At 35.8% G+C, this 23,878-nt stretch overlaps 2 protein-coding genes across 2 annotated transcripts; one reads left to right on the top strand and one right to left on the bottom strand.

The window, feature by feature from the left end:
• Nucleotides 1-4,339: 4,339 nt before the first annotated feature.
• LOC18429577 (aluminum induced protein with YGL and LRDR motifs) lies at nt 4,340-7,487 on the top strand. The gene is made up of 4 exons (XM_006838862.4): nt 4,340-4,666; nt 4,796-5,036; nt 6,017-6,137; nt 7,062-7,487. Exons 1-4 carry the CDS (start codon nt 4,467-4,469, stop codon nt 7,247-7,249), a joined length of 750 nt encoding a protein of 249 aa, XP_006838925.1. The 5' UTR covers nt 4,340-4,466; the 3' UTR covers nt 7,250-7,487.
• Nucleotides 7,488-15,606: 8,119 nt separating this feature from the next.
• On the bottom strand, nt 15,607-18,369 carry LOC18429576 (fasciclin-like arabinogalactan protein 4). The gene has a single exon (XM_006838861.4). It carries the CDS (start codon nt 17,531-17,533, stop codon nt 16,004-16,006), a length of 1,530 nt encoding a protein of 509 aa, XP_006838924.2. The 5' UTR covers nt 17,534-18,369; the 3' UTR covers nt 15,607-16,003.
• Between the last annotated feature and the right edge of the window lie 5,509 nt (nt 18,370-23,878).

Below are 23,878 nucleotides of genomic sequence, written 5' to 3'. Positions count from 1 at the left end.
GAGTTGTAGCCATGTTTGGAGCTTGCATTTTGTATTATATTATTCTGAATGTTTGTAATTGATATGTACGAAAATATTATTGTCAAAAAAGGTATTTTGCAATAACAAATAACAACAAATATGACTACATGAACTACTGCAACATATTATCACTACACATGGTGATTATTTTTCTTTTTGAACTGTCAGGTTAATTTTATACTTTTTACGTCTTAAAATAGTTGAATCATGTCAAGATCTGCAGAAGACCCTGCATGGCAACATGGGGTCAGACTTGATCCCAACAAGAAAGACAAAATTATTTGTAATTACTGTCAAAGAGTGATAAGTAGTGGGGTACATAGGTTCAAGCAACACTTGGTAGGGGTTTAGGGAGAAGTTTCTGCATGCACTAGTGTCCCTAATAATGTAAAAAAACAGATAGTGGCAATTCTTAATGCTAACAAAGGTAAAAAAATTGCCAAACATAGGATGGATGAGGAGATAGCTAGTTTATATACACCATCAAGCAGGAATGATACAGAAGAGCAATATAATAATGACCTAGAAGAGCAATATAATGATGAGCTGGACATGGCCACAAGATTGAGTTTACATGAACAATATCAGAGGGAACGTGTGTTTAGAATGCTCAGTGGGTCCAGCTCAGACATGCATGGTGGGCCTAGCTCCGATATGCATGGTGGGCCTAGTTCAGATATGCATGGCGGGCCCAGCTCGAGCATGTATGGCGGGCTCAGCTCAAATATGTATGGAGGGGTTGGTGGCAATATGTATCAAGGAGAATCAGTTGTTGAAGAAATTGTTTCTAGGTTACCTAGGAGTGCCAGTATTGCAGGTCATGGTCGTAAAGACCCATTTCTCTCAAAGCATAAGTCACAACAGATGACCCTAAAAGGCATGGTTAAAGGTACAAGAAACATGTTAGGGAGATATATTGGTAAATAGTTCTACGATAAAGGGATTCCCTTTGATGCAGCCAATAGCCCATATTTTCCACCTATGATTAGTGCAATCCAGAGAGTCGGGCCCGGGGTCAACCCCCGACGGCATATGAGCTCAGTGGGCCAATATTAGATGAAGAGGTGGAGGAAGTTAAAAAGTAGATTGAAGAATATAAACAGAGTTGGCCAAAGACAGGAATTACTCTCATGAGTGATGGTTGGTTGAATAAAGTTAGCAAAAAGGAGTTTTTAAACTTCTTGGCTTATTCTCCAAAAGGTACAGCTTTTTTGTCTAGCAAAGACGTATCAGGGACGAAGAAGGATGCAAATTTCTACGTACGACTATACGATCAGATAGTGGAGGAGGTGGGAGATAAGCATGTAGTCCAGTTTATTACGGACAATGCGCGTGCATGTGTTTCTGCGGACAGCAAGTTGATGAATAAGAGGAAACATTTAGTATGGACCCCTTGTGCTGCACACAGCATCGATCTTATGTTAGAGGAGATCGGTGAGATCAAAATTGTGAAGGAGACTCTAGAGGAAGCAAGGTTGGTGTTGAGATTTATATACAACCACTCTAAAATTTTATTTCTGTTTAGAGAACACTCTAAGAAAAAAGAGATAATCAGGCCTGCCATAACCCGCTTCGCGACCGATTACTTAGCTGTGGACTCCATTCGAGAATCTGAAGGTGCATTAAATAGATTGTTTACTTGTGAAGAGTGGTTACATGACCGCCTCTCGAAGTCCAGTACCGGTATAAAAGTGGACAACATAATCTCAAATAGGCTGTTCTGGTCTCGATGTTCCAGTGTTGTAGAGGCCACTGCCCCTTTGGCCACGGTGTTAAGAATGGTGGATGCTGACAAGAAAGCTACCATGAGTATCCTTTATGAAGGTATTGAGAGGGCGAAATCAGCTATTGGGGAGAAGTGTAATTTTGCTAGCAAAGTGATCGAGATTATAAAAAAGAAGTGGAACACGAAATTTGGACGTCCAATTCATTATGCTGGTAAATATATATTTATATCATTACAATGTTTCAGTTTAAATCATTTTTTTACGAAATTGTAAATGACATTTTTCTACCTATATATTTTTTAGGTTACTACTTCAACCCAAAATTTTTCTATTTGACACCTGAATAACCCCACAAGATTATGGAAGGGGTCAGATACATTATTGCCAGGTTGGAGAGAAGCCATCGAAACCGAGTAGCAGCAATACAAGAGGTATTATTTAATGTTTGGGTAAGAACTTCATTGAGTTGTTATATTTGTGAGGAATAATGCACTAAAACGTAATATATTTGTTTTAGCTTGCTATGTATAAGGATGCTATAGGATCCTTCGGAACTAGACTTGCCAGAAATTCTCGAACTATGATGGATCCGGATTATCCCCTCGCTAATATTTTGTTCATTCATATATTTAATCTTATGAATTGTTCTTGCCCTTACAATGCTTTTTACGTTTTAATCCAGCTGAATGGTGGCAGATATATGGTACTGATGCACCTCACCTAAAGATGATAGCAATCAAGGTGCTCTCTCAGACATGTTCTGCTACTGGCTATGAGCGCAACTGAAGTACGTTCCAATGGTTGCATACTATTAGGAGGAATCGACTCGCTTCTGATAAGCTTCATAAACTAGTATACGTTCATTATAATTTAAACCTCAGAGAGCGACAAATAAGAAGGAAGCTTGAAGACTATGGGCCGATAGACTTAGACACAATATTTGTCACAGATACAGCAGACCAATGGGTAGTAGAAGAGGAGGAGCCAGTGTTGCACAAGAGAGCGTTCCTTGAGGCTATCGATGATGAAGATATTGAAGAAAAGTGATGAGCAACATGAAAGAGGAAGCAGCCAGCCAATGTATCCACAATATGTCGGTGATATTGCACCTAATGAGGGAGAGTGGGAAGGGGGTCTAAGAGAAAATGAGAGAGATGATGATTCTGCGGCCACTCTATCCCAGCCATATTATTCACATATCGAGTCCCAACAGCAACAGTATAGGGATGAGCACGACAGTGCAAGTGAGCATGAAGGATGGACAAGCTTCGGGGATTTTGGATTGGGAACACAACAAAACACTAACACTCAGGGATTTGGGAATAGTCAGATGCCTGCTAATATTGATGATTCGTTTTTAGATCGAATCAGTGAATTGTCAAACGAATTCAATCAATGGCACCAGCGTGACCAAGAAGAACAACAACGTCGTCTATCATTTTATTTTTAGATCGTTGTTACTAATTTTATGCTTTATTGTAGTCTATGTATGTTGATATACTTATTTCATGATAATTCTATGTTTATCCTTTTGTGTGATGTAAATTAAATGCTGAATGGCGGTTCATGCAGGGAAAGAACATATCAATATTCGCATATTCATTTAAAAACATGAAAATTCTTAATGGAATATCCTCATTTCTTATTGAATTCCTAAAAAATAATATTTATAATGAATTTTAATAATTTTTTTGGATTTTTTTGAAGCTTTATTCTGACCGATTCACCCGATTCTCGATCCGGATCGTCGATTCGCCGATCCGGATAGGTTTTTTGGGAGCCCGATTCGAGTCACCGATCCATTTTTTAAACCATTGTTAGCATCTATATTAGTGCCCCGTGATAACATTAAAATAAAATAAAAGAGTACTTGTATATCATATAACACCAAATTACCCAACAAAATTGATCGACCGTTGATTTTTTGAATTGCGTATGTACAAATGCGCCGCATGAAAACAATTTTCCATAAATATGTATATATATAAAAATATTTATATAGCTTTGAGGCTCTAAACAATCAAATTGGAGCTCACCTAAAATTTTTTACTAGAAGTAGTTGTTTTGATGCCCAAATATCTTCAAATTAATCATCTCGACATAAAGATGCATTGACATGAGAAAAAAATGAATTTCAAAATTTGGAAATAGTACATCTTGCAACGTATTTTCCGACTGTCAATTTTTAAGATTTTCGTAGATTGGCTCGATCCACACTATTTTTGAAGCCTTAAATTTTATATTAAAAATAAAAATATATTTTAAAGCTATCACAAAGATCTTAAGTGTTGAAACCACATTCTCATTACTATTTAAAGGTGGGCTCTAATTTGATTGTTTTGAGCCCCTTATTCAGATACAATACCTTTTTCTAACTATCATAAAACAAGATCACTGTATTTTGATTGAATTTTTTAAATAAAATGAAGAAAACATTAAATAATTCATCTCGAGATTATAAAAATTTGGTCCGAACTTTTTTTCTATTTGAACAAACTATTTTCCTTTGATAATGTCTAGAAACTATAGGGGTATTTGTGTCACTCTGCTGACCTCGAAAAATATAAAATTCCGTTTTCTTTTCACTAAACGAGAATCTCTGCGATCTCTCTCTCTCTCTCGATCTGTTTTTCTCTCTCTCCCTGTCTCTCTGTGATTTGATCTCTCTCTTGATCTCTTTCTCTGTCTCTCTGTGATTTTGATAAACGGAAAGTGAAGATGCTAGCAGTTTTTGAAAAATCGGTGGCCAAATGCCCGCAAGAACTGAAAAGCCCCCTCTCTGATGAAACCGCTGTGAACAATGGCCATGTTTTAATCGATCACTTCTCTTCCAATGTACCAGGAAGTGTGTGTATAAAGCTTGGAGTTGCAGGTTCAATGGTTTACACAGCGGACAAACAAAACCCACTTCTCCCAAGGTAAAAATCAAAGCCCCCAATTCTTATTTCACCGTTATAACAAAACCTCATCTCTTGTTCCTCTTTTTAAAAGTAATTTTCATCAAACTAACTCTCTCTCTCTCTCTCTCTCTCTCTCTCTCTCTCTAGATTATTTGCTGTGGTGGATGATATGTTTTGCTTGTTTCATGGGCACATTGAGAACATTGCTATATTGAAGCAACAGTATGGTCTGAGCAAGACAGCAAACGAAGTGAGCATTGTTGTTGAGGCTTATAGGACTCTTAGAGACAGGGGACCTTACCCTCCTGATCAGGTTGTGAGAGATCTCCATGGAAAATTTGGGTTCATTCTCTTTGATGCCTCTACTCAAAATATCTTCATAGCAACGGTATGATCAAACTCCATCAATAATTTTTCTGTTAGTTTTGTCTTTAGATTTTGATTTTATGATCTTTTGATGGACTAGCGTTTTTAATATGGAGAGATGGAATCCCCAAAATGAAAATGAAAATATTTTTCCTTTTTTTGTTTATTCAGATCTACATCGATTCATCTGATTAGGATTTCTGGATTTTATTGTTTTCATTGCTAACTTCTCGTGCTTATTGGATTTGATAAATCATTCTACAGGTGTAGAAAATTAACAAAAACATGGATTACATTTTAAAATTATAGCCACTTTATTTTGTTCATCTGATTTTGTTGACCTTTACTCTATGTACTTTTTTTTTTCTCTTTGGGAGGGTGGGGGATTGGTGGCTTGTAGAATGAATTTCTGTAGTTAGGGTTATTAAGTGTATCCAAATTATTCTTTGTTGTCTTTCTTCCAATATTAAATTGATGAATTCTAGATATTTTTGTTGCTTTTTCTCTGTTAAGTAATTCAGTTTTCCATATTTTTGTATGGTTATTTAAATTAATCCCTTCTGATTAATTGGTTGAGACACTTGTAGATATTTTCTCTTTTGAATTATCCGAAAGAATATCTTACCTTTTTAGTCTAATTATATTAGAATTATGTAAACTAAATTATTATTATTTCTAAAACACCAATTCCCACCTAATCCATGTAGAACCCACTTAATCTTAATTATGAATTGCATGCATGAATTCATACATTCATTGTGGAACATTCATTATCTATTGAATAATATATTCATCTCTCTGTACATTTTTCCCTGCACATATTCTACATTGACCAAGGGAACAATTTGCAAAGGTCGATCGTTTTGCCCACCCGCATCCTTTATATGAGAATTCTGGTTATTTTCAATTTATGAAAGATGCTCATTTTTTCTTGCACTTAGTCAATGGAATTTGATATTTTCAATTGATCGAAGTTGGGGACTGACCTATATGCAATGGCAGGATTCTGATGGTAGTGTTCCATTTTACTGGGGCACTGATAATGAAGGCCATCTCGTTCTTTCAGATGACTCAGAGGTCATGAAGAAGGGTTGTGGAAAATCATTTGCTCCATTTCCGAAAGGTACGTGAATAAATAAATGAATGAAAATAATATTATTTATTCATGAAAGGAGTATAGTGTTTGCAGTTGCAGTCTGATTTATTAAGTTTCTTGATCAGCTCATTAGTGTAACTGTGATTGTTATCTCACCATGATACTGCTTTTGCAATTACTTAAATCAATCCAAGTGTTTTGCAAGGTACAATGTATTGCGCTTGATGTGCCTTTTTGACTTATCAATTGCGTTTTCCATGATCGATTGGTTAAGCAAATAAATTGTTTCATTACTTGCTTTTTCTTTTTTTCCTGTATAAATTAAATATGGGAAAAGTTTATATAGAGCCGAGGCTCTAAACTATCAAATTTGAGCCTACCACAAAAATTTCACTATAAGAGGTTGTTTCGATGGCAAAATATCCTGAAATTGATCATCTTGAAATCAAGATGCATAGACATGAGAAAAAAATGGATTTCAAATTTTGAAAATAGTATATTTTGTAACACCTTTTTGGACCGTCAATTTTCAAGATTTTTAAGTTTTCGTAGATATAGCGATTTACACTATTTTTGAAGCTTTAAAAATAAAAATATATTTTAAGGCTATCACAAAGATTTCCAGTATTGAAATGACATTTTTCGACATTATTTGAAGGTAGGCTCTAATTTGATTGTTTAGAGCCTAAGCTCTATACAAGCCACACCCATTAAATATTATTCATGCTTTCACAAATTATTGAACAAATGAGTAGTTATGAATCCTTTTTTATATGCGATGGTTCATGTTAAAGTCATAACTGGATTATGCCATGAACCAGTGATACTATGAGTTGTCGTGTCTTTAGACTCATTAACATCATTGATAATCAGCCATCTATGATTCTTTTTATTGAATGTTGTTTTGCAGTTTTTAACATCTTATTTTTGATCCATTGTTGTCTTACACAGGCTGCTTCTTCACAACCTCTGGTGGATTAAGGAGTTTTGAGCATCCATTAAGTGAGGTGAAGCCAATGCCGAGAGTTGATAGCCAAGGCCAGGTATGTGGGGCAACCTTTAAGGTGGATGCAGGGACTAAGAAGGACACGGGCATGCCTCGGGTTGGTAGCGCAGCAAATTGGTCCTCACATATCTGATCTCTCTCTCTCTCAAAAATTGCATCTTTGAGTTATTCATGTTTTTTATGATGGTTTTCTCCATATTATACAGGGGAGCCTCGCGACCTTATTAACTGTGAACTCTTCTGTTCTATGTGAACTTTATTTGTATGAACATGCCAATGATGTGCTTTGGATTTAGCTTTTTAAGGGCTACAAAAGGGCCCCTATGCAACTGGATTTAGCTTGATAAGGAATAACTTTATGCTTGTAGTTATTACTTTATGCTTGTAGTTATTAACTAAGTGATGGATCACCAATCTTTTAGACCAAGTAGTGCAGCAGCATGGCCCCTCCCCGGTTAACCAAAGAGAAAGAGTTGCAGAGATTGTAAGTTTGAAGTTCACATTCCTCGGGCCAACCTTAAAAAATTTCGTTGAAGTTCATATCTTTGCAGTTGAAAATTGAAATATATGCGACGATCTTCTAGTGTGAGCAACGGACCGGGCCAGCCCTAGCCCTGGCCCTGGCTCCCATGGGGCCAGCCCGGGCTATCTGCGGCCTGGATCGGGTCGAAGAGGTCCGTCTGTAGCCCATCGTCTGGGCCAAAAACAATCAAGGAAAGTTTATCAAAATAAATTGTAATTTCTATTTTACCTGTCATCAACTATTCCAACTCATGGTCACGACTCTTTTGGTGTGATTTTTAAAATTAAATCAAACGATGTGTAATAAATTGCATAGTTCATTTCTAAGATGTATTTTGATAAATTTCCTCACAATCAATGAAAAAAAAAAGAAAAAGAAAAAAAAGCTTAAAAGGGCAGGCCCGACCAAATAAGGCCGGCTTTGACTTGGCTTTGGGGCCACATGCTATAGCCCAAGCACTAGTTTTAGGCCGGGCCATCCTGCCCATTGTCAGCTAGTTTGCCCTTCCTAAGGAGTGGAGTCATGGTTTTGAACTTCGGATGTAGTGTTGCAATTGCCTGATACCTAAGGATTAAGTCGAGTACGGATTAAGTCGAGTATTGACTGCTTTGGGGGGACTACCAAAAACTTGGTTAGCCAACTGGTTAGCCCTTTTGCGTTAATTTTTAGGGATTGTGTCATGGTGTACTCACTGAGTCGGTTCGGAACTATAGGACACCTAGGCCTCGACTCGAGCGAGTCCGCTTGGGTGCCCATGTTTTTACTTTTTTACTTTTTCACATGAAAAATAAAATAAAATAAAATAAAAAATTGTATTTTTAACCTTGTGTTTTCTGCCATATTTAATCCATGTCCAAGCCCCATTTTGATTGATTTGGATCCAAATTGATTCACATTAGCCCCCAATAGCCATTCTCTTATTGAAAAATTGTTTGATCAAGTTTTTTTTCAAAAACATACTCCCCCTTTGAGAACTAAAGCACAATCCGCCTTTCCTACAATCTGGCATTTTCTAATGAGATCATGTGAAATTTGATTCAAAATGTTGGTATTAGATTCTTCTAGAAGATCCAAGTAAATGTGTTGAATCTAAATTCAAACTTAAAGAAATTAAGAGTTCAAATTTCTAAGATTTTTTTAGCCTGAAATTGAAAAGCTTTGATATCTCCACCGTTCTTCACCATATTTGCTGGAATTTGCTATAAAATGTTCTTATTGTATTGATCTATAAAGGGACGATTTTCTATGTGACCCCACCCATATAAAAAAAATATGTGATTATTACTTTCTAGCTGTCGGATCTAGAGGGAAAGCAAGATAGTAGTTGTGTGGCTATGGCTCTCTCTTTCTCTTCCTCTCATTTTCGCTAGAGAGAGAAAGCAATAGAGATGGTTAGGGTTTCCAGCATATGAGAAATGCAAGGGTTAGAGAGAGATAATGAGATTAGAAAGAGAGTTTGGCATGAGAGGGAGAGAGGGAGCATGGGCATGTGATAGGTAGGATGGTAAGGGAATGGCAACTTGAGAGAGTCATTTGCCAAATTTGTTTTCAAATTAATAACATTTTGATTGGTGCTATCCCAGCCGTTCTTTTAAATCCGACGGTTAGAAAGTAACAATAAGGTATTTTTTCTATATGAGTGGGGTCCCATAGAAACACTCCCCATCTATAAAAGCTCTAACATTTTTTTAACCAAAACAAAAAATCTTGTTATATCAATTATCATTTCAACTATCAACATCTCCCACAATGATATCTATACTACTTAGTATAGTCACTATGCAATATTGGTTTTTTTTAACCTTTATTCAAGGGGCTTGTTTCAAAAAATTTACTTGGACTTTGTTGTATACATCTGAGGGTGAGATTTGTATAAGGCACTTCTTTATATTGTAGAAGTGGGGTGCAGCTCTAAATTTTGTTTGGGGACAGAAACTTATGGCGGCTTGAATATATATTTTCATGCGAGGTTATGAAATTAAATTGTTTAAAAATGATACAAATTAAAGAGATCTATAAATATTTGAAAATCTTGAAAATAGATAGTCTAGATAATATTTTAAAAGATGTACTATTTTTTAATATTTGAAATTTTTTTTTTGCATGTCCATACATCTTAAGGTTGAGATGATCAAATTGGAAGGTTTTTCAATATCTAAACATTCTCATGTGGAGGATTTTTTAGGTGCACCTTACTTCAATGATGTAAGGATGACACTTTATATGAACTTTTCTCATCTCAGTCATGATTAATTTTGAATAATCTTTTTTTTTTCTACTCCTTCTAATTTTTTATTTTTTTGATTTCTTTATTTTTTTTTGTTGTTTGTTGTTTTCTTCCTTTTTGTTTTAACCCAACAAGGTACCCTAGCAAATAGCTTTCCTATAGTGAGCTACTACCACCCTTGACTTCTTTTTTTTCTTCTTTCTTTTTTTTCTTTTTTTTTTTTTTTTTTTTTTTTTTTTTCTATTTTACTTCTTTTTTTTTCTTTATTTCTTTTTCTTTTTTTTCTTTTTTTTTTACGTATTTCAATAGCGAAGGTGTGTCAGGGCGCTCCCCCGCCTTGCAAACCTAGCTTTGAGCGTAATCCTAAAAGAGGTTAAGAACAGTGTTCGCACAATTGGCTGGGTCGACTCGAACCGGCTGGGTTACCTGGAACCGGCTATTGGCAATGGCTGGTTTTGGCCCTAACTTTTTTAAAATTATTTTTAAAATATTCCTGGGCTCAAATTGATTTTTCAAAATGTATTTTCCAATACTTTTTTATTCCCATTTGGATGTATACGTTTCCTATTTTTTTAGATTTTTTTTAACCCTTTTATCGCGGCCAGGACCTCCCCAACTTGGGCCGGTTACCCGGATCCATGGGCTGGGTTATGTGGCCGATTCGTGCAATCGAACGCCGGTTAAGAGGGTTGATGCCTGGACCTCAATTAAGAGAGTCTACCACTCTGGCCCATGGACCATTGTTTTTCCAACGACAACAGAGAAACGAATACGCACCGACTGCCTGCATCTAACATCATACACTCGGAGAGCAGCCATCAAACTGTTGCAATCACAAAATGTTTGGTACAGTTCTTTATACAAGTTGTCTACCTCCTTTAATTGAAAATCGATTAACATTAAATAAAAAATGGACAGTAATTTGTGCTACAACTTGAATTTCCTATATACTTGTTAGCATCATCTTGGCCTTCAAATACCAACAAGGGACGACGGGGGTGCGTCGTTCCTCTATTCAAATTTCATAGAAGTCTTTTAACTTTGAGCCGTTGAATCACTCAACCATGATATCCTGCTGTTGACATATGCTGTGGTGAAGCTAGCAGGTTGTAGGAAACTGACCTGCTAGCATCATATGCCAACCCAAAAAGACGCTAAAAGAGGTGAATAAACTCTTCTACATTCAATTTTTTAAACATTTTGAAACTTTGCTAACTAGCTTTTTAAAACCCACTGATTTGGATCGAAAATCGGTCGCGTACCAAACCCTATTGATACAGGCTCCCTGGGTATGCGTTGTATTAGGCCTACGCTGCACATGGCCAGCCCACCTAAATCTACTTTCTCTCATCTGATCGCTTTTTGGAGCCACATCTAAGTTCTCCCGAATATAATCTAACTAGTGTTTAAAAAAACGCCGAGTCGAACCGGACTCGCCCGGTTCGACTCGGGAATCGCCATGAACGTTTCGAATCGGTGAAAAAAACGGGAATTGTCCAGTTCTAGAGAGAACCAGACGATTTTGTACAGTGACTCGCCGATTCACTGTACGGAATCGGCGAGTCCGTACAGTGAATCCGTAAGTCCGTACGGAAGAACATAACTTCTTTTTTTTTTTTTTTTTTTTTTTTTTTTTTTTTTTTTTTTTTTTTTGTAATCCATGATAGATTTTTTTTTGTAATACTTGATCGACTTTTTTGTAATCCATGATCGAATTGTTTTTTTTTTTTTTTGTAATCCATGATCAAATTTTTTGCTTTTTTTTTTGTAACCTTGTAATCTATGATCGAATTTTTTGTAATCCATGATCAAAATGTTTGTTTTTTTTCTTGTAATCCATGATTGAATTTTTTGTTTTTTTTTTTTTTTTTGTAACCCATGAAAGAATTTTTTGTAATCCATGATCGAATGTTTTGTAATCCATGATCGAAATGTTTGTTTTTTTTTTGTAATCCATGATCGAAATGTTTGTTTTTTTTTTTGTAATCCATGATCGAATTTTTTGTTTTTTGTTTTTTTTGTAACCCATGATAGAGTTTTTTGTAATCCATGATTGAATTTTTAATAATCCATGATCGAATTGTTTTTTTCTTTTTTTGTAATCCACGATGGAATTTTTTGTTTTTTTATGTTTTTTTTTTTTTTGTAATCCATGATCGAATTTTATGTAATCCATGACCGAATTTTTTGTAATCCATGATCGAATTTTTTGTAATCGATGATCGAATTTTTTGTAATCCATGATTGAATTTTTTGAAAATTTGTGATTTTTTTTTTTTAATCCATGATCGAATTTTTTTTTGTAATCCATGATAGAATTTTTTGAAAATTTGTGATTTTTTTTTTTTAATCCATGATCAATTTTTTTGAAAATTTGTTAATTTTTTTTTAATCCATATTATTCAAAGAGAAAATGAGAGAGATGATGATTCTGAGGCCACCCTATCCCAACCATATTATTCACATATCGAGTCCCAATAGCAACAGTGTAGGGATGAGCACGACAGTGCAGGTGAGCATGAAGGATGGACAAGCTTCGGGGATTTTTGATTGGGAACACAACAAAACACTAACACTCAGGGTTTTGGGAATAGTCAGACGCCTGCTAATATCGATGATTTGTTTTTAGATAGAATCAATGAATTATTAAACGAATTCAATCAATGGCACTAGCGTGACCAAGAAGAACAATAACGTCATCTATCATTTTATTTTTAGATCATATGTTGCTAATTTTATGCTTTATTGTAGTCCATGTATGTTAATATACTTATTCCATGATAATTCTATGTTTATCCTTTTGTGTGATGTAAATTAAATGCTGAATGGCGGTTCATGCAGGGAAATAACATATCAATATTCGCATATTCATTCAAAAACATGAAAATTCTTAATGGAGTACCCTCATTTCTTATTGAATTCCTAAAAAATAATATTTATAATGAATTTTAATAATTTTTTCGGATTTTTTTGAAGCTTTATTCTGACCAATTCACCCTATTCCCGATCCGGATCGCCGATTCACAGATCCGGATCGGTTTTTTGGGTGCCCAATCCGGGTCACCGATCCGTTTTTTAAACCATTGATTCTAACTAATTTTTTACAACCAACTAATCTGGATTGAGAATCAGCCAGAACCAAATCCTATTGATACCGGCCCGGTGGGTAAGGGGTGTACTAGGTCCGCGCTGCACGTGGCCAACCCACTTAAATCTACTTCCTCTCGTCTTATCGTTTTTTAGAGCCACATCTACGTTCTCTTGAATGTATTCATTTTGAATTATATCGTGTCTTGTCTTGCCACTCATCTATCTCAACATCTTCAATTCACCAGTATTCATCCTATAGGTTTGTTGTTTCTACACATAGAATCAGATTTGATTGGACAAAATGGAGATGTACAACGAGAGTTTTATATATTACAAAATTGATTGAATATAAAAAAAATGAAAAATTTACTTGTAGAAGTAAGATTGCAACAATTGGGCAACAGAAAAAATGATATAAGGCAAGAATAGCCTTGTTTGTAAAAGTAAAGTTGTAGTACTTGAAAATAGGGTTGGGCCATCAGTGGTTAAGAAGGTGGATGCCCCCAATAAAACGTCTCACGCTCCAGTCCCATCATTTGCATATTAAATAGATAAATACTAAATTTTACACCTTTTTTGAACTTTTCCTCTTATAAGCTAGGAAAAAAGTCTACATAAAGCAAACTTTATACTATTGAAATAAGTCAACCTCAAAAATCCTTTAATAGGGAGTGTTCCAATGTTTCAAGACCCTCCTGTTGATCATCTTGACCTTGAGATGTGTAATATGAAAAAAAAAAAAAAAAATCGTCCTACAATTAACATATTTTGTAACAAATTATCTAGACCGTCAGTTTTCAAGAATTTGTAAATGTACATTAATCCGATCGATTTACGCATACATCTCCAAATAAATTTTCGAGTAAATATTAGAGGTACGCCTTATTACAGTATAAAGAGGGCACCTTAGATACCATAAACCGAACCCCTCCATATATTGTGTAACTTGTGAGGGTGTTTGGGGAGAGAGAAAGGCCTACCTAAATATACTCGAACCTTTTGTACGAGAGAGAAAGAAGCAAGGCGACCTTAATTTACTCATGCATCAAATATCAGAGTTGGTTCTCTAGATGTGTCTTCATTCATTTGGAAGGGCATAAAGTTACCAGGTTGTAAGAGAACTTCATTGAATATAAAATTAGCACATTTCACTTTAGCAGTCAAATAAGTTTCAGTCAGCTCTTTGGCAGGAAAGCAAAATATTCCAACTTTTTCATGAAAATAAAGGAAAAGGGAAACATCAGAATTTATGAGAAAATCAATATAAACTTGCTAATTAATTAGAGTTTTACTAAGGTGACTCTAGGATATGCTCCCATGGGAGCAAATAATTATTGCGTTACATGAATCTGGCAGGGTTTTCATTAATTTTGTCTTCTGAAGGAGTAGCACAAACATAAAGGTGGCTATTGTTTCAAAGCCCAAATCAATGCGGTGGTTTATTCACTCCACATATTTGCTTCAGATCTCCGGACTGCTAATCTGGGTTGGTCCAAATAGTTTTGAGAAATAAAAGATTTTTAGGGCTTTGGGAAGATATAAGAAAATATTATATAAATTTTTTTTTAAAAAAAAAGAAAGAAAAGGGCAAAAAAAAACATTGAAAGGGGGATTTTATGGGAGGAAGCGGGCTGGTATCGAAACTTTCCCGCAACGTTTCAGTATAGTGAAGGCCGGGGAAGCAAAATGTGTGCAGAATAGTATCAACACGTTCAATGCACAAAGCTAATCCCTGGATCGATCCAGATAGCGAGAGAGAGCAGTGCGCAAATTCAAAAATTACAAAAGAAGAAAAAGCTGAAAAAACGAAAAAGTTTCACAAAAATAAACCACAAATAGCAAAAGAGAAAAGAAAGAAAAGTTTTAAAAGAAGGACCCGGTTTCTATCCGGCAAAGCCTGCATAGGTAGAAATGCGGGCCATTTAATAAATCTATTTTTGAGATGGATTTTAAGACTTAATTTTTAAGGACATGTAAGCTTTATCAGGGAGATCCTGAAATATGAATAAATAAATAAATTTTAAAAACTAAAAATAATAATTCTAATGAAAAAAACATTTAGACCGTTAATTTCCATTGTTTTAGATGGAACACCTACTTGCATCCATCTTTAAGATGGATGCTTTACATGTTATGGATTGCACAAGTAAAAATGTGGTTCATCCCACAAGAAATAATTTTTCTTAAAGAAAAGGGAAAAGGAAAATAATAAAGTTGAAGGAGAAACATAGAAATACGATTCACCCCCATCAAACAACTTTCCTTAAAAAAAAAGAAAAATAATAAAGTAGAAGGAGAAACATAAAAGGATAAAACAAAGAATGGGTTTCTAAAATAAGGAGTGAGCGGATGAAAGCAAAATATAAGTGAAGCATAAATATTGCAAGTGATCAAACAACGAAATCACAGGCAGAAATAAAGAACGAAAAATGAAAAAGAACTAATACGCCAAGTATGCAATTAATACAGTAAATTGGGAAATTATGAATATAATGAGGTATGGGTATTTTAGTTCAGAAAATAATATGGTCCAAGTTAATGCATTAGTAAAAGAGGAGAAACAATCCAAAGCTTTTCGTACAATGTCTTTTTCATTAGTAGGAGACAGAAATGTAACCATACTTTTTTCCACTCAAATCAAAGAAACTCATTTCCAAAGTTTTCTTTAATTATATAATTATAATCTATACAATGAAGAGTTACAGGGAAATTTCAGTAGAGTTAGAACTGCAACAGCAACAAACAATATACCCAGCCATTTCCAACAAGCATACAAACGGCTGAATCATATATAAATTCGTAAACCTCACTCTCTCTGTCGATTTAGAACTGCTGAAATTCCAGCTGATCAATAGGTAAACTATGAAGTATATCATTAATTTCTCTCTCTCTCTCTCTCTCCCCCCCCCCCCTCCCCATGGTGTAAGAAAGAACAGTCCCAGCCCTTCCTCCAACAATAAGCATAATCCGATCTCCACAATCCATCCTTTTACCTATCTTCTGTATAATTACATGAACATCTCCAATCCATTAATCCTGTAATGAATTCAAACCATTCTACCCCAAATCTGATCCACCAACACGATGAAAATGCAGGTTAGCAGAGGCCCGAATTGGGTTTCTCTCAAAACACCTTTGGATCCTTTATTTCGATCAGTTTCAGGGGAAGGAGAAGGAGATGAAGCAGGAGGTTGCATTGGAAGCCCCATATGAGGAGGTGAAATTGAAGGACTTAGACCATGAGAAGAAGAATTCCAGGAGGAGGAGGAAGAAGAAGGTGGAGGAGCGGTTTCGAAAGAAGAAACAGGGCTTATAAATGGAGCATGCAAAGCAGGCTCAGACGGCTTGGGAGCTGGAGAACTCGAAAAAGGAGGAGGAAGAGGAGGCCGAGGAGGATGGTGATGGTGGTGGTGATGATGGTTATGGTGATTAGTATTAGGAGGACTACAAGAAGGGGGTTTTGATAAATGTGGAGGAGAAACAAGGGGAACTTCCCCTAAATTTGGTGGAGGTGCAGGAACAGGGGCCGGAGGAGGAGACCCAAAAATCTCTTTGGGCAAAAGCACTTTAGGAACTGTAAAAATGGCTAATGGCTTCTGATCAAACACAGTTTGGGTAACTGGTGCTATAACAATTCCGCTACTCACTGCTACATTTCCCCTCAATCTAGTGATATTCAGAGTATAAGTGCCAGCCCCGATTTCTTCAGTTGCCAAAGTTGGCTGAACAGGGTTCAAAATAGTTTGAAGAGAACCCAAAGGATAGTAAGAGAGAAGAACATGGTATTTCAGAATCAGAGCCTTCTTATCAGCGGTCAAGCCCTGTAGTGTCTCTGGATTTAAGAGAGAGAAAGCATCATCATCTGGGGCAAAAATGGTGATCCCAGCTCCCACCTCACCTCTCTCAAACTCATACACAACCCCTGAGGCCTCAATCATGGACACAAGGAAGTTGAAGTTTTGGGCCCTCACCAAAACATCAGTGATATTTATAAAGAGAGAAAGTGGGGGTGGTGCAGAGTAGATATCAATCCCATAGGGAATTAGTATTCTATCGATGCTGAATATGCTTATAATGTAGGGGAATTTGTCCACCATACCTGAGATTGAAGCATTAAAACCAGCATTTGGCAATGGCATGCCGATGTGAATCTGGCTATTTGAAGAAGTTATATTCACAGCTCCCATACTGGTTGGGGCTCTTCCTGTTGTCTGATAGAGAGTGGTAACAAGGGTCCCTCGGCTTGTGATCTGAGAGAAACGATCCCAATCTAAGTATTCTAAGAGAACATGGTACCTTAAAATGTCTGATACTTGTTGGGTGGGGAGATTGCCATTGTAACCAGAGATAAAGGGCGCCATGAGAGAGTTAGAGAGAGCTAAAATAGTCAATGAGCTCCTCCCTCCAATTTCCTCTGCAACATTGGTAGCAGTGAGAAGGTTATTGAATGTTGTGTAATCAGGGTGTCTCCAAAAGAAGGATGTAATGTTGAAGGAGGAAGAACCCGAGAACAGTTGCATGAAGAGTAGAGAGAGAAAGTAGCAATTGATGACATGGTGGCAGGTTCTCTGGGCCATTTCCTTCAGCAGTCTTTGCCCTTTATGTGTCTTTGAGTTTCTTTAAGATGGGTAGAGAGAGTGAGAGGGGAGGGGAGGTGCGGAGGAGAGAGGAAAGGTGTTGCAGAAAACCCTAAAAAGAAGTTGTGGGGGTGGACTGGATCCTTTGTGCACTGTGTGTATGAATGAGAGGGGGGATGAGAGAGAAAGTAAAAGGGTTTTGTTGCAGGTATGGTGGGGGCCAAAGAGGGGTGGTAGAATAATACTGGTGGCGCGCCTAAAGCGCGGAGCACGAGAGATGGAAGGGACTATAGTTTTTCATTTTCAGTTTTCCCTTTATGGGAATTTTCACTTCTTTTGGGGTAAGTATATATTGGGTTGTTCCTACAGAGAGATATGGAAACAACACTGCTAGAGAGAGAGAGAGATGGAGTTCCTATTGGGCTTTCAACGGTCATGCTTGTGCAGGTATAACGGTCAAAAATACGAGGGCTGTGGCAGATGAATCTATCTATCGATGAAGGGCAGAGACTGGCAGGTTCTGGTCAAGAGAGAGGGACCCATGTATCACTCTCTCTCTAGACTCCATACTCTCTAAACTCTCTCACTCTCTCTAGAGACGTCCTCCCTTTGCTCGTCAACTATGTATGTTTTTACACACTTCCTGAGTTCTCTCTCTTAACTCGTGATTTGCTTTCATTCGATCGCTTGATTGATGGTGTGGGGGGGTAGGGTCATTCTTCCTTGCTCGAAATCCTTTTGTTCCTCTTTTCTCTTCTCTTTGCTTGGGTGCCAAGACATGTTATGTTATGCTTGAGTAAAAGATGGAAATTAATAATGGCAGTATGGTGCACTAGTTATGCATTTCATGCGAGACAATCAAATACCGTACAGGGAATGTAGCGAGAAGCAACAAAACACTCAGGCGAGTTGTGTGTGGAAGGCTCGAAGCCAATCCGTGCTAAACGAGATTAAATGTGGCAAGACAAGGAAACTAATACAAGGGACTAACAATTAATAATTTCCTAGACTATATTTACAAGATAAATTTTTTAAATTTTTAGTTTTTCTAACCTTTAAACCTCACTCTCAAGAAATTGGAGAGCCTGTGTTCAAACTTGAAACATTAGTCTTTTCAAGTGCATTGAGAGTGAGATTTGGACCTTTTTTTAAAAGGTAATCTATAGATTGAAGAGGTTTACCCTGACGGACGGAGTAAACAGACATTATGCTCCAATAAGGTCTTTTGGCAAATTATAACTAAAAAAGAATTTGCAACGGTAAAAACATAGAATTAAGGTGAATCTTAAATATCTATAGAAAAACGTTGTTTTTATGTTGGAAAACCATCTAATTGAACCTCTCGATATAAAGATGTATGAATATGGAAAAAATAATAATTTTGAGTCTAAAAAATAATGCATCTTACAACAAATTGTCTAGACCGTCTATTTTCAAGATTTTTCAATATTTTAATGTATTTATAGATCTACTTGATTTTAACTAATTTTTTAATTTTAAAATTTTATAATTAATTGTAAAATCTGATTTTTAAGCTATACACTTTTAACACCAAAATTATATCTTATAATTAAATTTAGAGGTGCGACTTTATTTGATTGATTAAGCTTGCGACGCTGTCCAAACCACAAACGTAACCAAAATCTATGAAAAGGCAGACAGGGGGAACGTTCAGCGCATGCTCGAGTGTACATCCATCCCCTTCTGAGGGAGAGCACGAGATAGAGCCCAATCGTTGGCTAGTAAACCTAGAGAGAGAGAGTGCGTTCCCTATTGCGTAATCCCTAGAGAGAGAATTTGGGCCCAGGTGCATGTGCCACAAATGAAGGGAAAGTCTTGTGTTCACATACGAAATAAGCGACTGGAGAGATAAGTATCTTCGCGTCTATTTGCTACAAATGCCATCTGTCTCGTTTCTTCATCGACCGTTGATTTTATTTGATTACTCGTTGCAAGTCTTCTTCCGGAAGTCGCTTTTGTATGCTTATAATTGGGGTGAATTTCAACGTTCCAACGGCTGTTTAAAAGAAATAAAAATAAATAAATATTTTCACGATTGCCCAAAAACTTATGTGTTCCTACACGAGCATCTGTTCATTTACTCCAACGGGTAATTGGATTAGGGGTGGCAACGGACCTAACCCGAAACTGTATGATGCTAATGACCCAGCCGAATAATATTAGACCACCAAAAAATATAAAAAAAGGTGTCTAGGTTTGGGGGTTGGTCGGTGGACTTGGAAGAGAGTGAGAGAGAGGTCAAAGAGAGGCATAGCAGAGGAGCAAAGCTTGGGCGTTGGGGTTTTCACCATTTCGATGGTATGAAGATGAATTTTAGGGATAAGGGATTTAGGGTATGGATAAAGATGGGTAAATTGAGTAGGGCTTAAGCTTAGTGAATTAATCATAATTTCAGTTTATTAGTTAATATTTCATTTAGTTAATAACTTTTTAAATCAATTAGTAACTTATCAATGAACGATCATTATTTAATATGAATCAAAATATAAAATTCATATATTATTAATTCTAATTAATATATAATAAATTTGGGTTCGACCAAGGTCTCAAGTTTGGTTCAGGACCATTGACATGCCTGACCAGATATTTTAGAAATTGTTAGTGGTTTTAAAATGTGTAAGATGGAAATGAAAATCTAGACCAATAGTTGAGAAAATCTAGACCAATAGTTGAGACTCAGGCGGTTCTACCACGACCTCAACCCTTGTAACATCCAATATCCAATATTTGATCAAATGCTATCTAGCTTTTGGAGGGTCAAATTCCAGTTTTGAAAAATTCAACATCTAAATTTATTTTAGAAACAGTCGTAGGTGATTCATTAAAAGGATACAAATTTTCAAATAAAAAAAGTTTCCTAAACACTTTCACCCAAGATAGTAAGTGCACAGCATGCTCCAGCCAGAGCATGTACACGTGCTCCGCCTTCCACTCGTACATTATTTTTTTTCCACTCTAATAAAACTTCTCAAGTATTAATTATCATTCCAACCCAAAAAATCAAACCACAATCGGAAACATGCCAAAAGGCGGGTCCGAGCAACCAAATAACCGATAAACCGGTCAGTTCAACCGGCTAAACGGACAAAAAGTGTTAAAAAATATATAAAAAAATCTTAAAAAATATGAAAATCATGGTTTAAGCATAATTAAACAAAATGCATCCAAATGAAACTAAAAAAAAAACTGGAATTTAAAAAATAAATTTGTGCCAAATGATATTTTAGAAATAATCTAAAAAAATGTAAAAATAAGTATTCGCAGCCAAAATACTTTCCAATCTTTACCAAAATGAAAAAAACATTAAAAAACACATTAGAAACAATTTTTTTATCTTTTAGGATTTTATATATTTTTATTTTATTTTCTGAATACACGGCCGAATCATCTAAAGTGGTCAATACCAGATCAACCAATGCCCGGTTCCGATTTAGCCTGCTGGTTCCAAGTTGGACCAGCCGACTCTGCAACCATTGATTCCGACGGTTAGTAATTTTTCCTCACGCTTAACCATGAACGCATTCCTTAGGAAATGTACCACCAAAGGGTTATTAATTTCTTGCATATGCTGTCGTATAGTGATTGTTTTGCAACAATAAATGATTGTTCAAAGGGTCAAGATTGGAGAAGAATATCTACTCCCTGGTGTTCTATGAGATGATATAACTGTCAAACAAAAAAAAAAAAAAAAACCGAGAGAGGGAGAAATGTACTGCAAAAGTAACTAACAAACAAAAGACGGTACACGTTTTGTGTTGGCTACGCTTAAAAAGAACCGTCCAAAATCAATGCCTTTCACTACATACGGGAAAAGCAAATCGACTCGATTTTGCTACACATGTTGGGGGAAGGGATTTCACTTGCTCAGGCATGCACTTCGGGACTCGGACACACTCTCTCTCTCACCCTCCTTTTCTTAGTTTTCTCTCTCCTTCTCGATTTTTTTTAATTTTTTAATCTCTCTTCCCGTTCCTTATTTCTTTAATTATTGAATCATGGTGAGGTTTGTATAAAGTTGCCTCTTTAATTTTTTAATCTCTCTTCCCGTTCCTAATTTCTTTAATTATTGAATCATGGTGAGGTTTGTATAAAGTTGCCTCTTTATATTGTAGAAGTCAGGTGCACCTATAGAATTTATTTATAGATGCCGTTTCAGTGTCATAAATCTTATGATGACTTCAAAATCTCTTTTAATCTTCAGTTACATAATTTAAAATTAAAAAAATAGTACAGATGGAGGAAATCAATAAACACTTGAAAATCTTGAAAACTGACAGTCCAAATGACTTTTTACCGAATGTATTATTTTTTGAACTTTAAATTCTTTTTTTTTCTTCATAGCCATTCGTCTCAAGGTCGAGATGATCAGTTGGAGGGTTTTCCTATGTGGAAACACTCTCCCTTATAGGATTTTTGAGATGCACCTTTCCTCAACAGTATAAGGTTGCGACCTTATACAAACCTTTTCCTTGAATCATTCCCACCGGTTTCTTCGGCTATGCACATGACATTAAATTGAGGGATTTTTAGGAAGCAAAGTGGCCTTCAGTCTACCAAGGAGTACCACACTTGTACACTTAGGATGCCTTTCCCCATGTGATATGGTTGAATAATGAACCTGCCATTATAACGGGCCTGAACTATGCATGATTAACATAAGTTTCAGCACGCAATTTGCCCCAAAATCGTACACTATGCATATAAACTACGATGGAAAATCATGTTACATCTTAAAACTTGCTTAAAAAAGACACGCGTTGAACACTTTAGAGTCCAACATTTAAGTGCAAATTAATAATTTTAAACTACTATTACTGTTATGTGTCCGACCTTGATTCTCTAAACTTATTTTTTAGGATGGACAATGTTGAATTTTTAACTTGCATTGCCTTGATTCTTTTTTTTGACAAATTGCATTGCCTTGATTTTCTAACTCTATTTGTGGGATGCATACACTCAACAACTGCACCGAAATATTATATAAGGAAAAATTTTAACCTTTGGGTTACTAAAAGTCGTTGAAATACTGTCCCTCCATGGCCTCACAGTTTACATGAGGTTAAGAATATAATTTTTAGAGCCAAAATAAAGGTTTGAGTGATTATCGGTTGATGTCAATAATGCTACATCTTAAGTTTAATTCCTCATGCTTAACTACCCCACACATATACATACATATATAAAAGGTACATGGTCTCATTGTATACTCTTCCATATATATATATATATATAAACTTTTATAATATAATGAAACTACACTTCTAAAAAAACGATAACGATGTTTTTGACATTTGTGGCCCCAAAACATGCACAAACCTTCTAATTATCAATCCTCACAAAAATAAAATTCAATATGCACCCTAGGTCAAAATGAGCCATCTCCAACAATGAATCCAAACTAGTCATTAGATAAATTTCAAGATCTAAGCCTTGCAAATTTAAAATGATTTTTTTAAAAAAAAAAAATATTCATCTAACGATAATAAAGCCATCTAAAGAAGTTAGAAGAAAAAAAAAATCCTTCTAAAACCTAACTCTAAACATCTTATCAAAATTGAGGACCTATGTTAATTGAGCTAAAAAAACACTTTCTAGGTTATGTTTTCAAATTCTTCTTTATGTGATTGTTCATTGGAATGAAATGAGTGTATGTTTAAAAATTGGAGTCAAACAAATAGCCTTAACATAATTTTTGAAGATCATTTTATTATATAATACAATCGTTAGGAATCACTTAGTAATTAACACTAGTAAAATTGCATCTCAAATTTAATTCATACCATTGACCTACCAAAAAATAAAAGAGTGCGAGGAAATGGCTCAAGGATAAATGATAAGGGTGTAAGGCAATAAAACTTGATGTCTTGAGTTCCTTAGATATAGAACCCTATCCCCCCTGACTTACCCAAAAAGAAAAGGGGAATGATTTCATGCAACATGTAGAAGACTAATGGTAAGAATACCCCATCCCCATTTAACTAAAAAAAAAAAAAGGGGAAGATAAAAAGATGATATGCACTACTGAGTTTCATGCGTACAGCTATCAAAAATTCAATGACGTACGAGTACAAACACTCGCCACCCGAGACTTCGACCCTAATTTGATAAAATCTTGCTATTTAGTCTTAATGAAGAAACAAGGGTTTTTCTATGTTTTAGGGAAATTAATCGCAATTATATTAATTTTAGAATGTGACCATACAGGGAATATATAATGAATAAAACTCCGATTCCTGAGCAAGACCATGGTGGACATATTCTTGGGTAATTATGGTGGACACAAACTAAAAGGAAAAGGGAATAATGCGTCATGATGGGAAACAC

The sequence above is a fragment of the Amborella trichopoda genome, chromosome 3 (genome assembly GCF_054954075.1).
Source record: "Amborella trichopoda isolate Santa Cruz 75 chromosome 3, AtrichopodaSantaCruz75HAP2 v2.0, whole genome shotgun sequence".
NCBI lineage: Eukaryota > Viridiplantae > Streptophyta > Magnoliopsida > Amborellales > Amborellaceae > Amborella > Amborella trichopoda.
Note: the sequence above shows the minus strand (reverse complement) of the source record. Positions and strands in the feature narration are given on the sequence as shown.

Excerpts from the sequence above, each read along its gene's own strand:
- LOC18429577 (XM_006838862.4), top strand. The coding sequence starts at position 4,467 with ATGCTAGCAGTTTTTGAAAAATCGGTGGCCAAATGCCCGCAAGAACTG. Across the intron at positions 5,037-6,016 it reads AAAATATCTTCATAGCAACG|GATTCTGATGGTAGTGTTCC; the intron begins GTATGATCAAAC and ends ATGCAATGGCAG. Across the intron at positions 6,138-7,061 it reads ATTTGCTCCATTTCCGAAAG|GCTGCTTCTTCACAACCTCT; the intron begins GTACGTGAATAA and ends TGTCTTACACAG.
- LOC18429576 (XM_006838861.4), bottom strand. The coding sequence starts at position 17,533 with ATGGCCCAGAGAACCTGCCACCATGTCATCAATTGCTACTTTCTCTCT.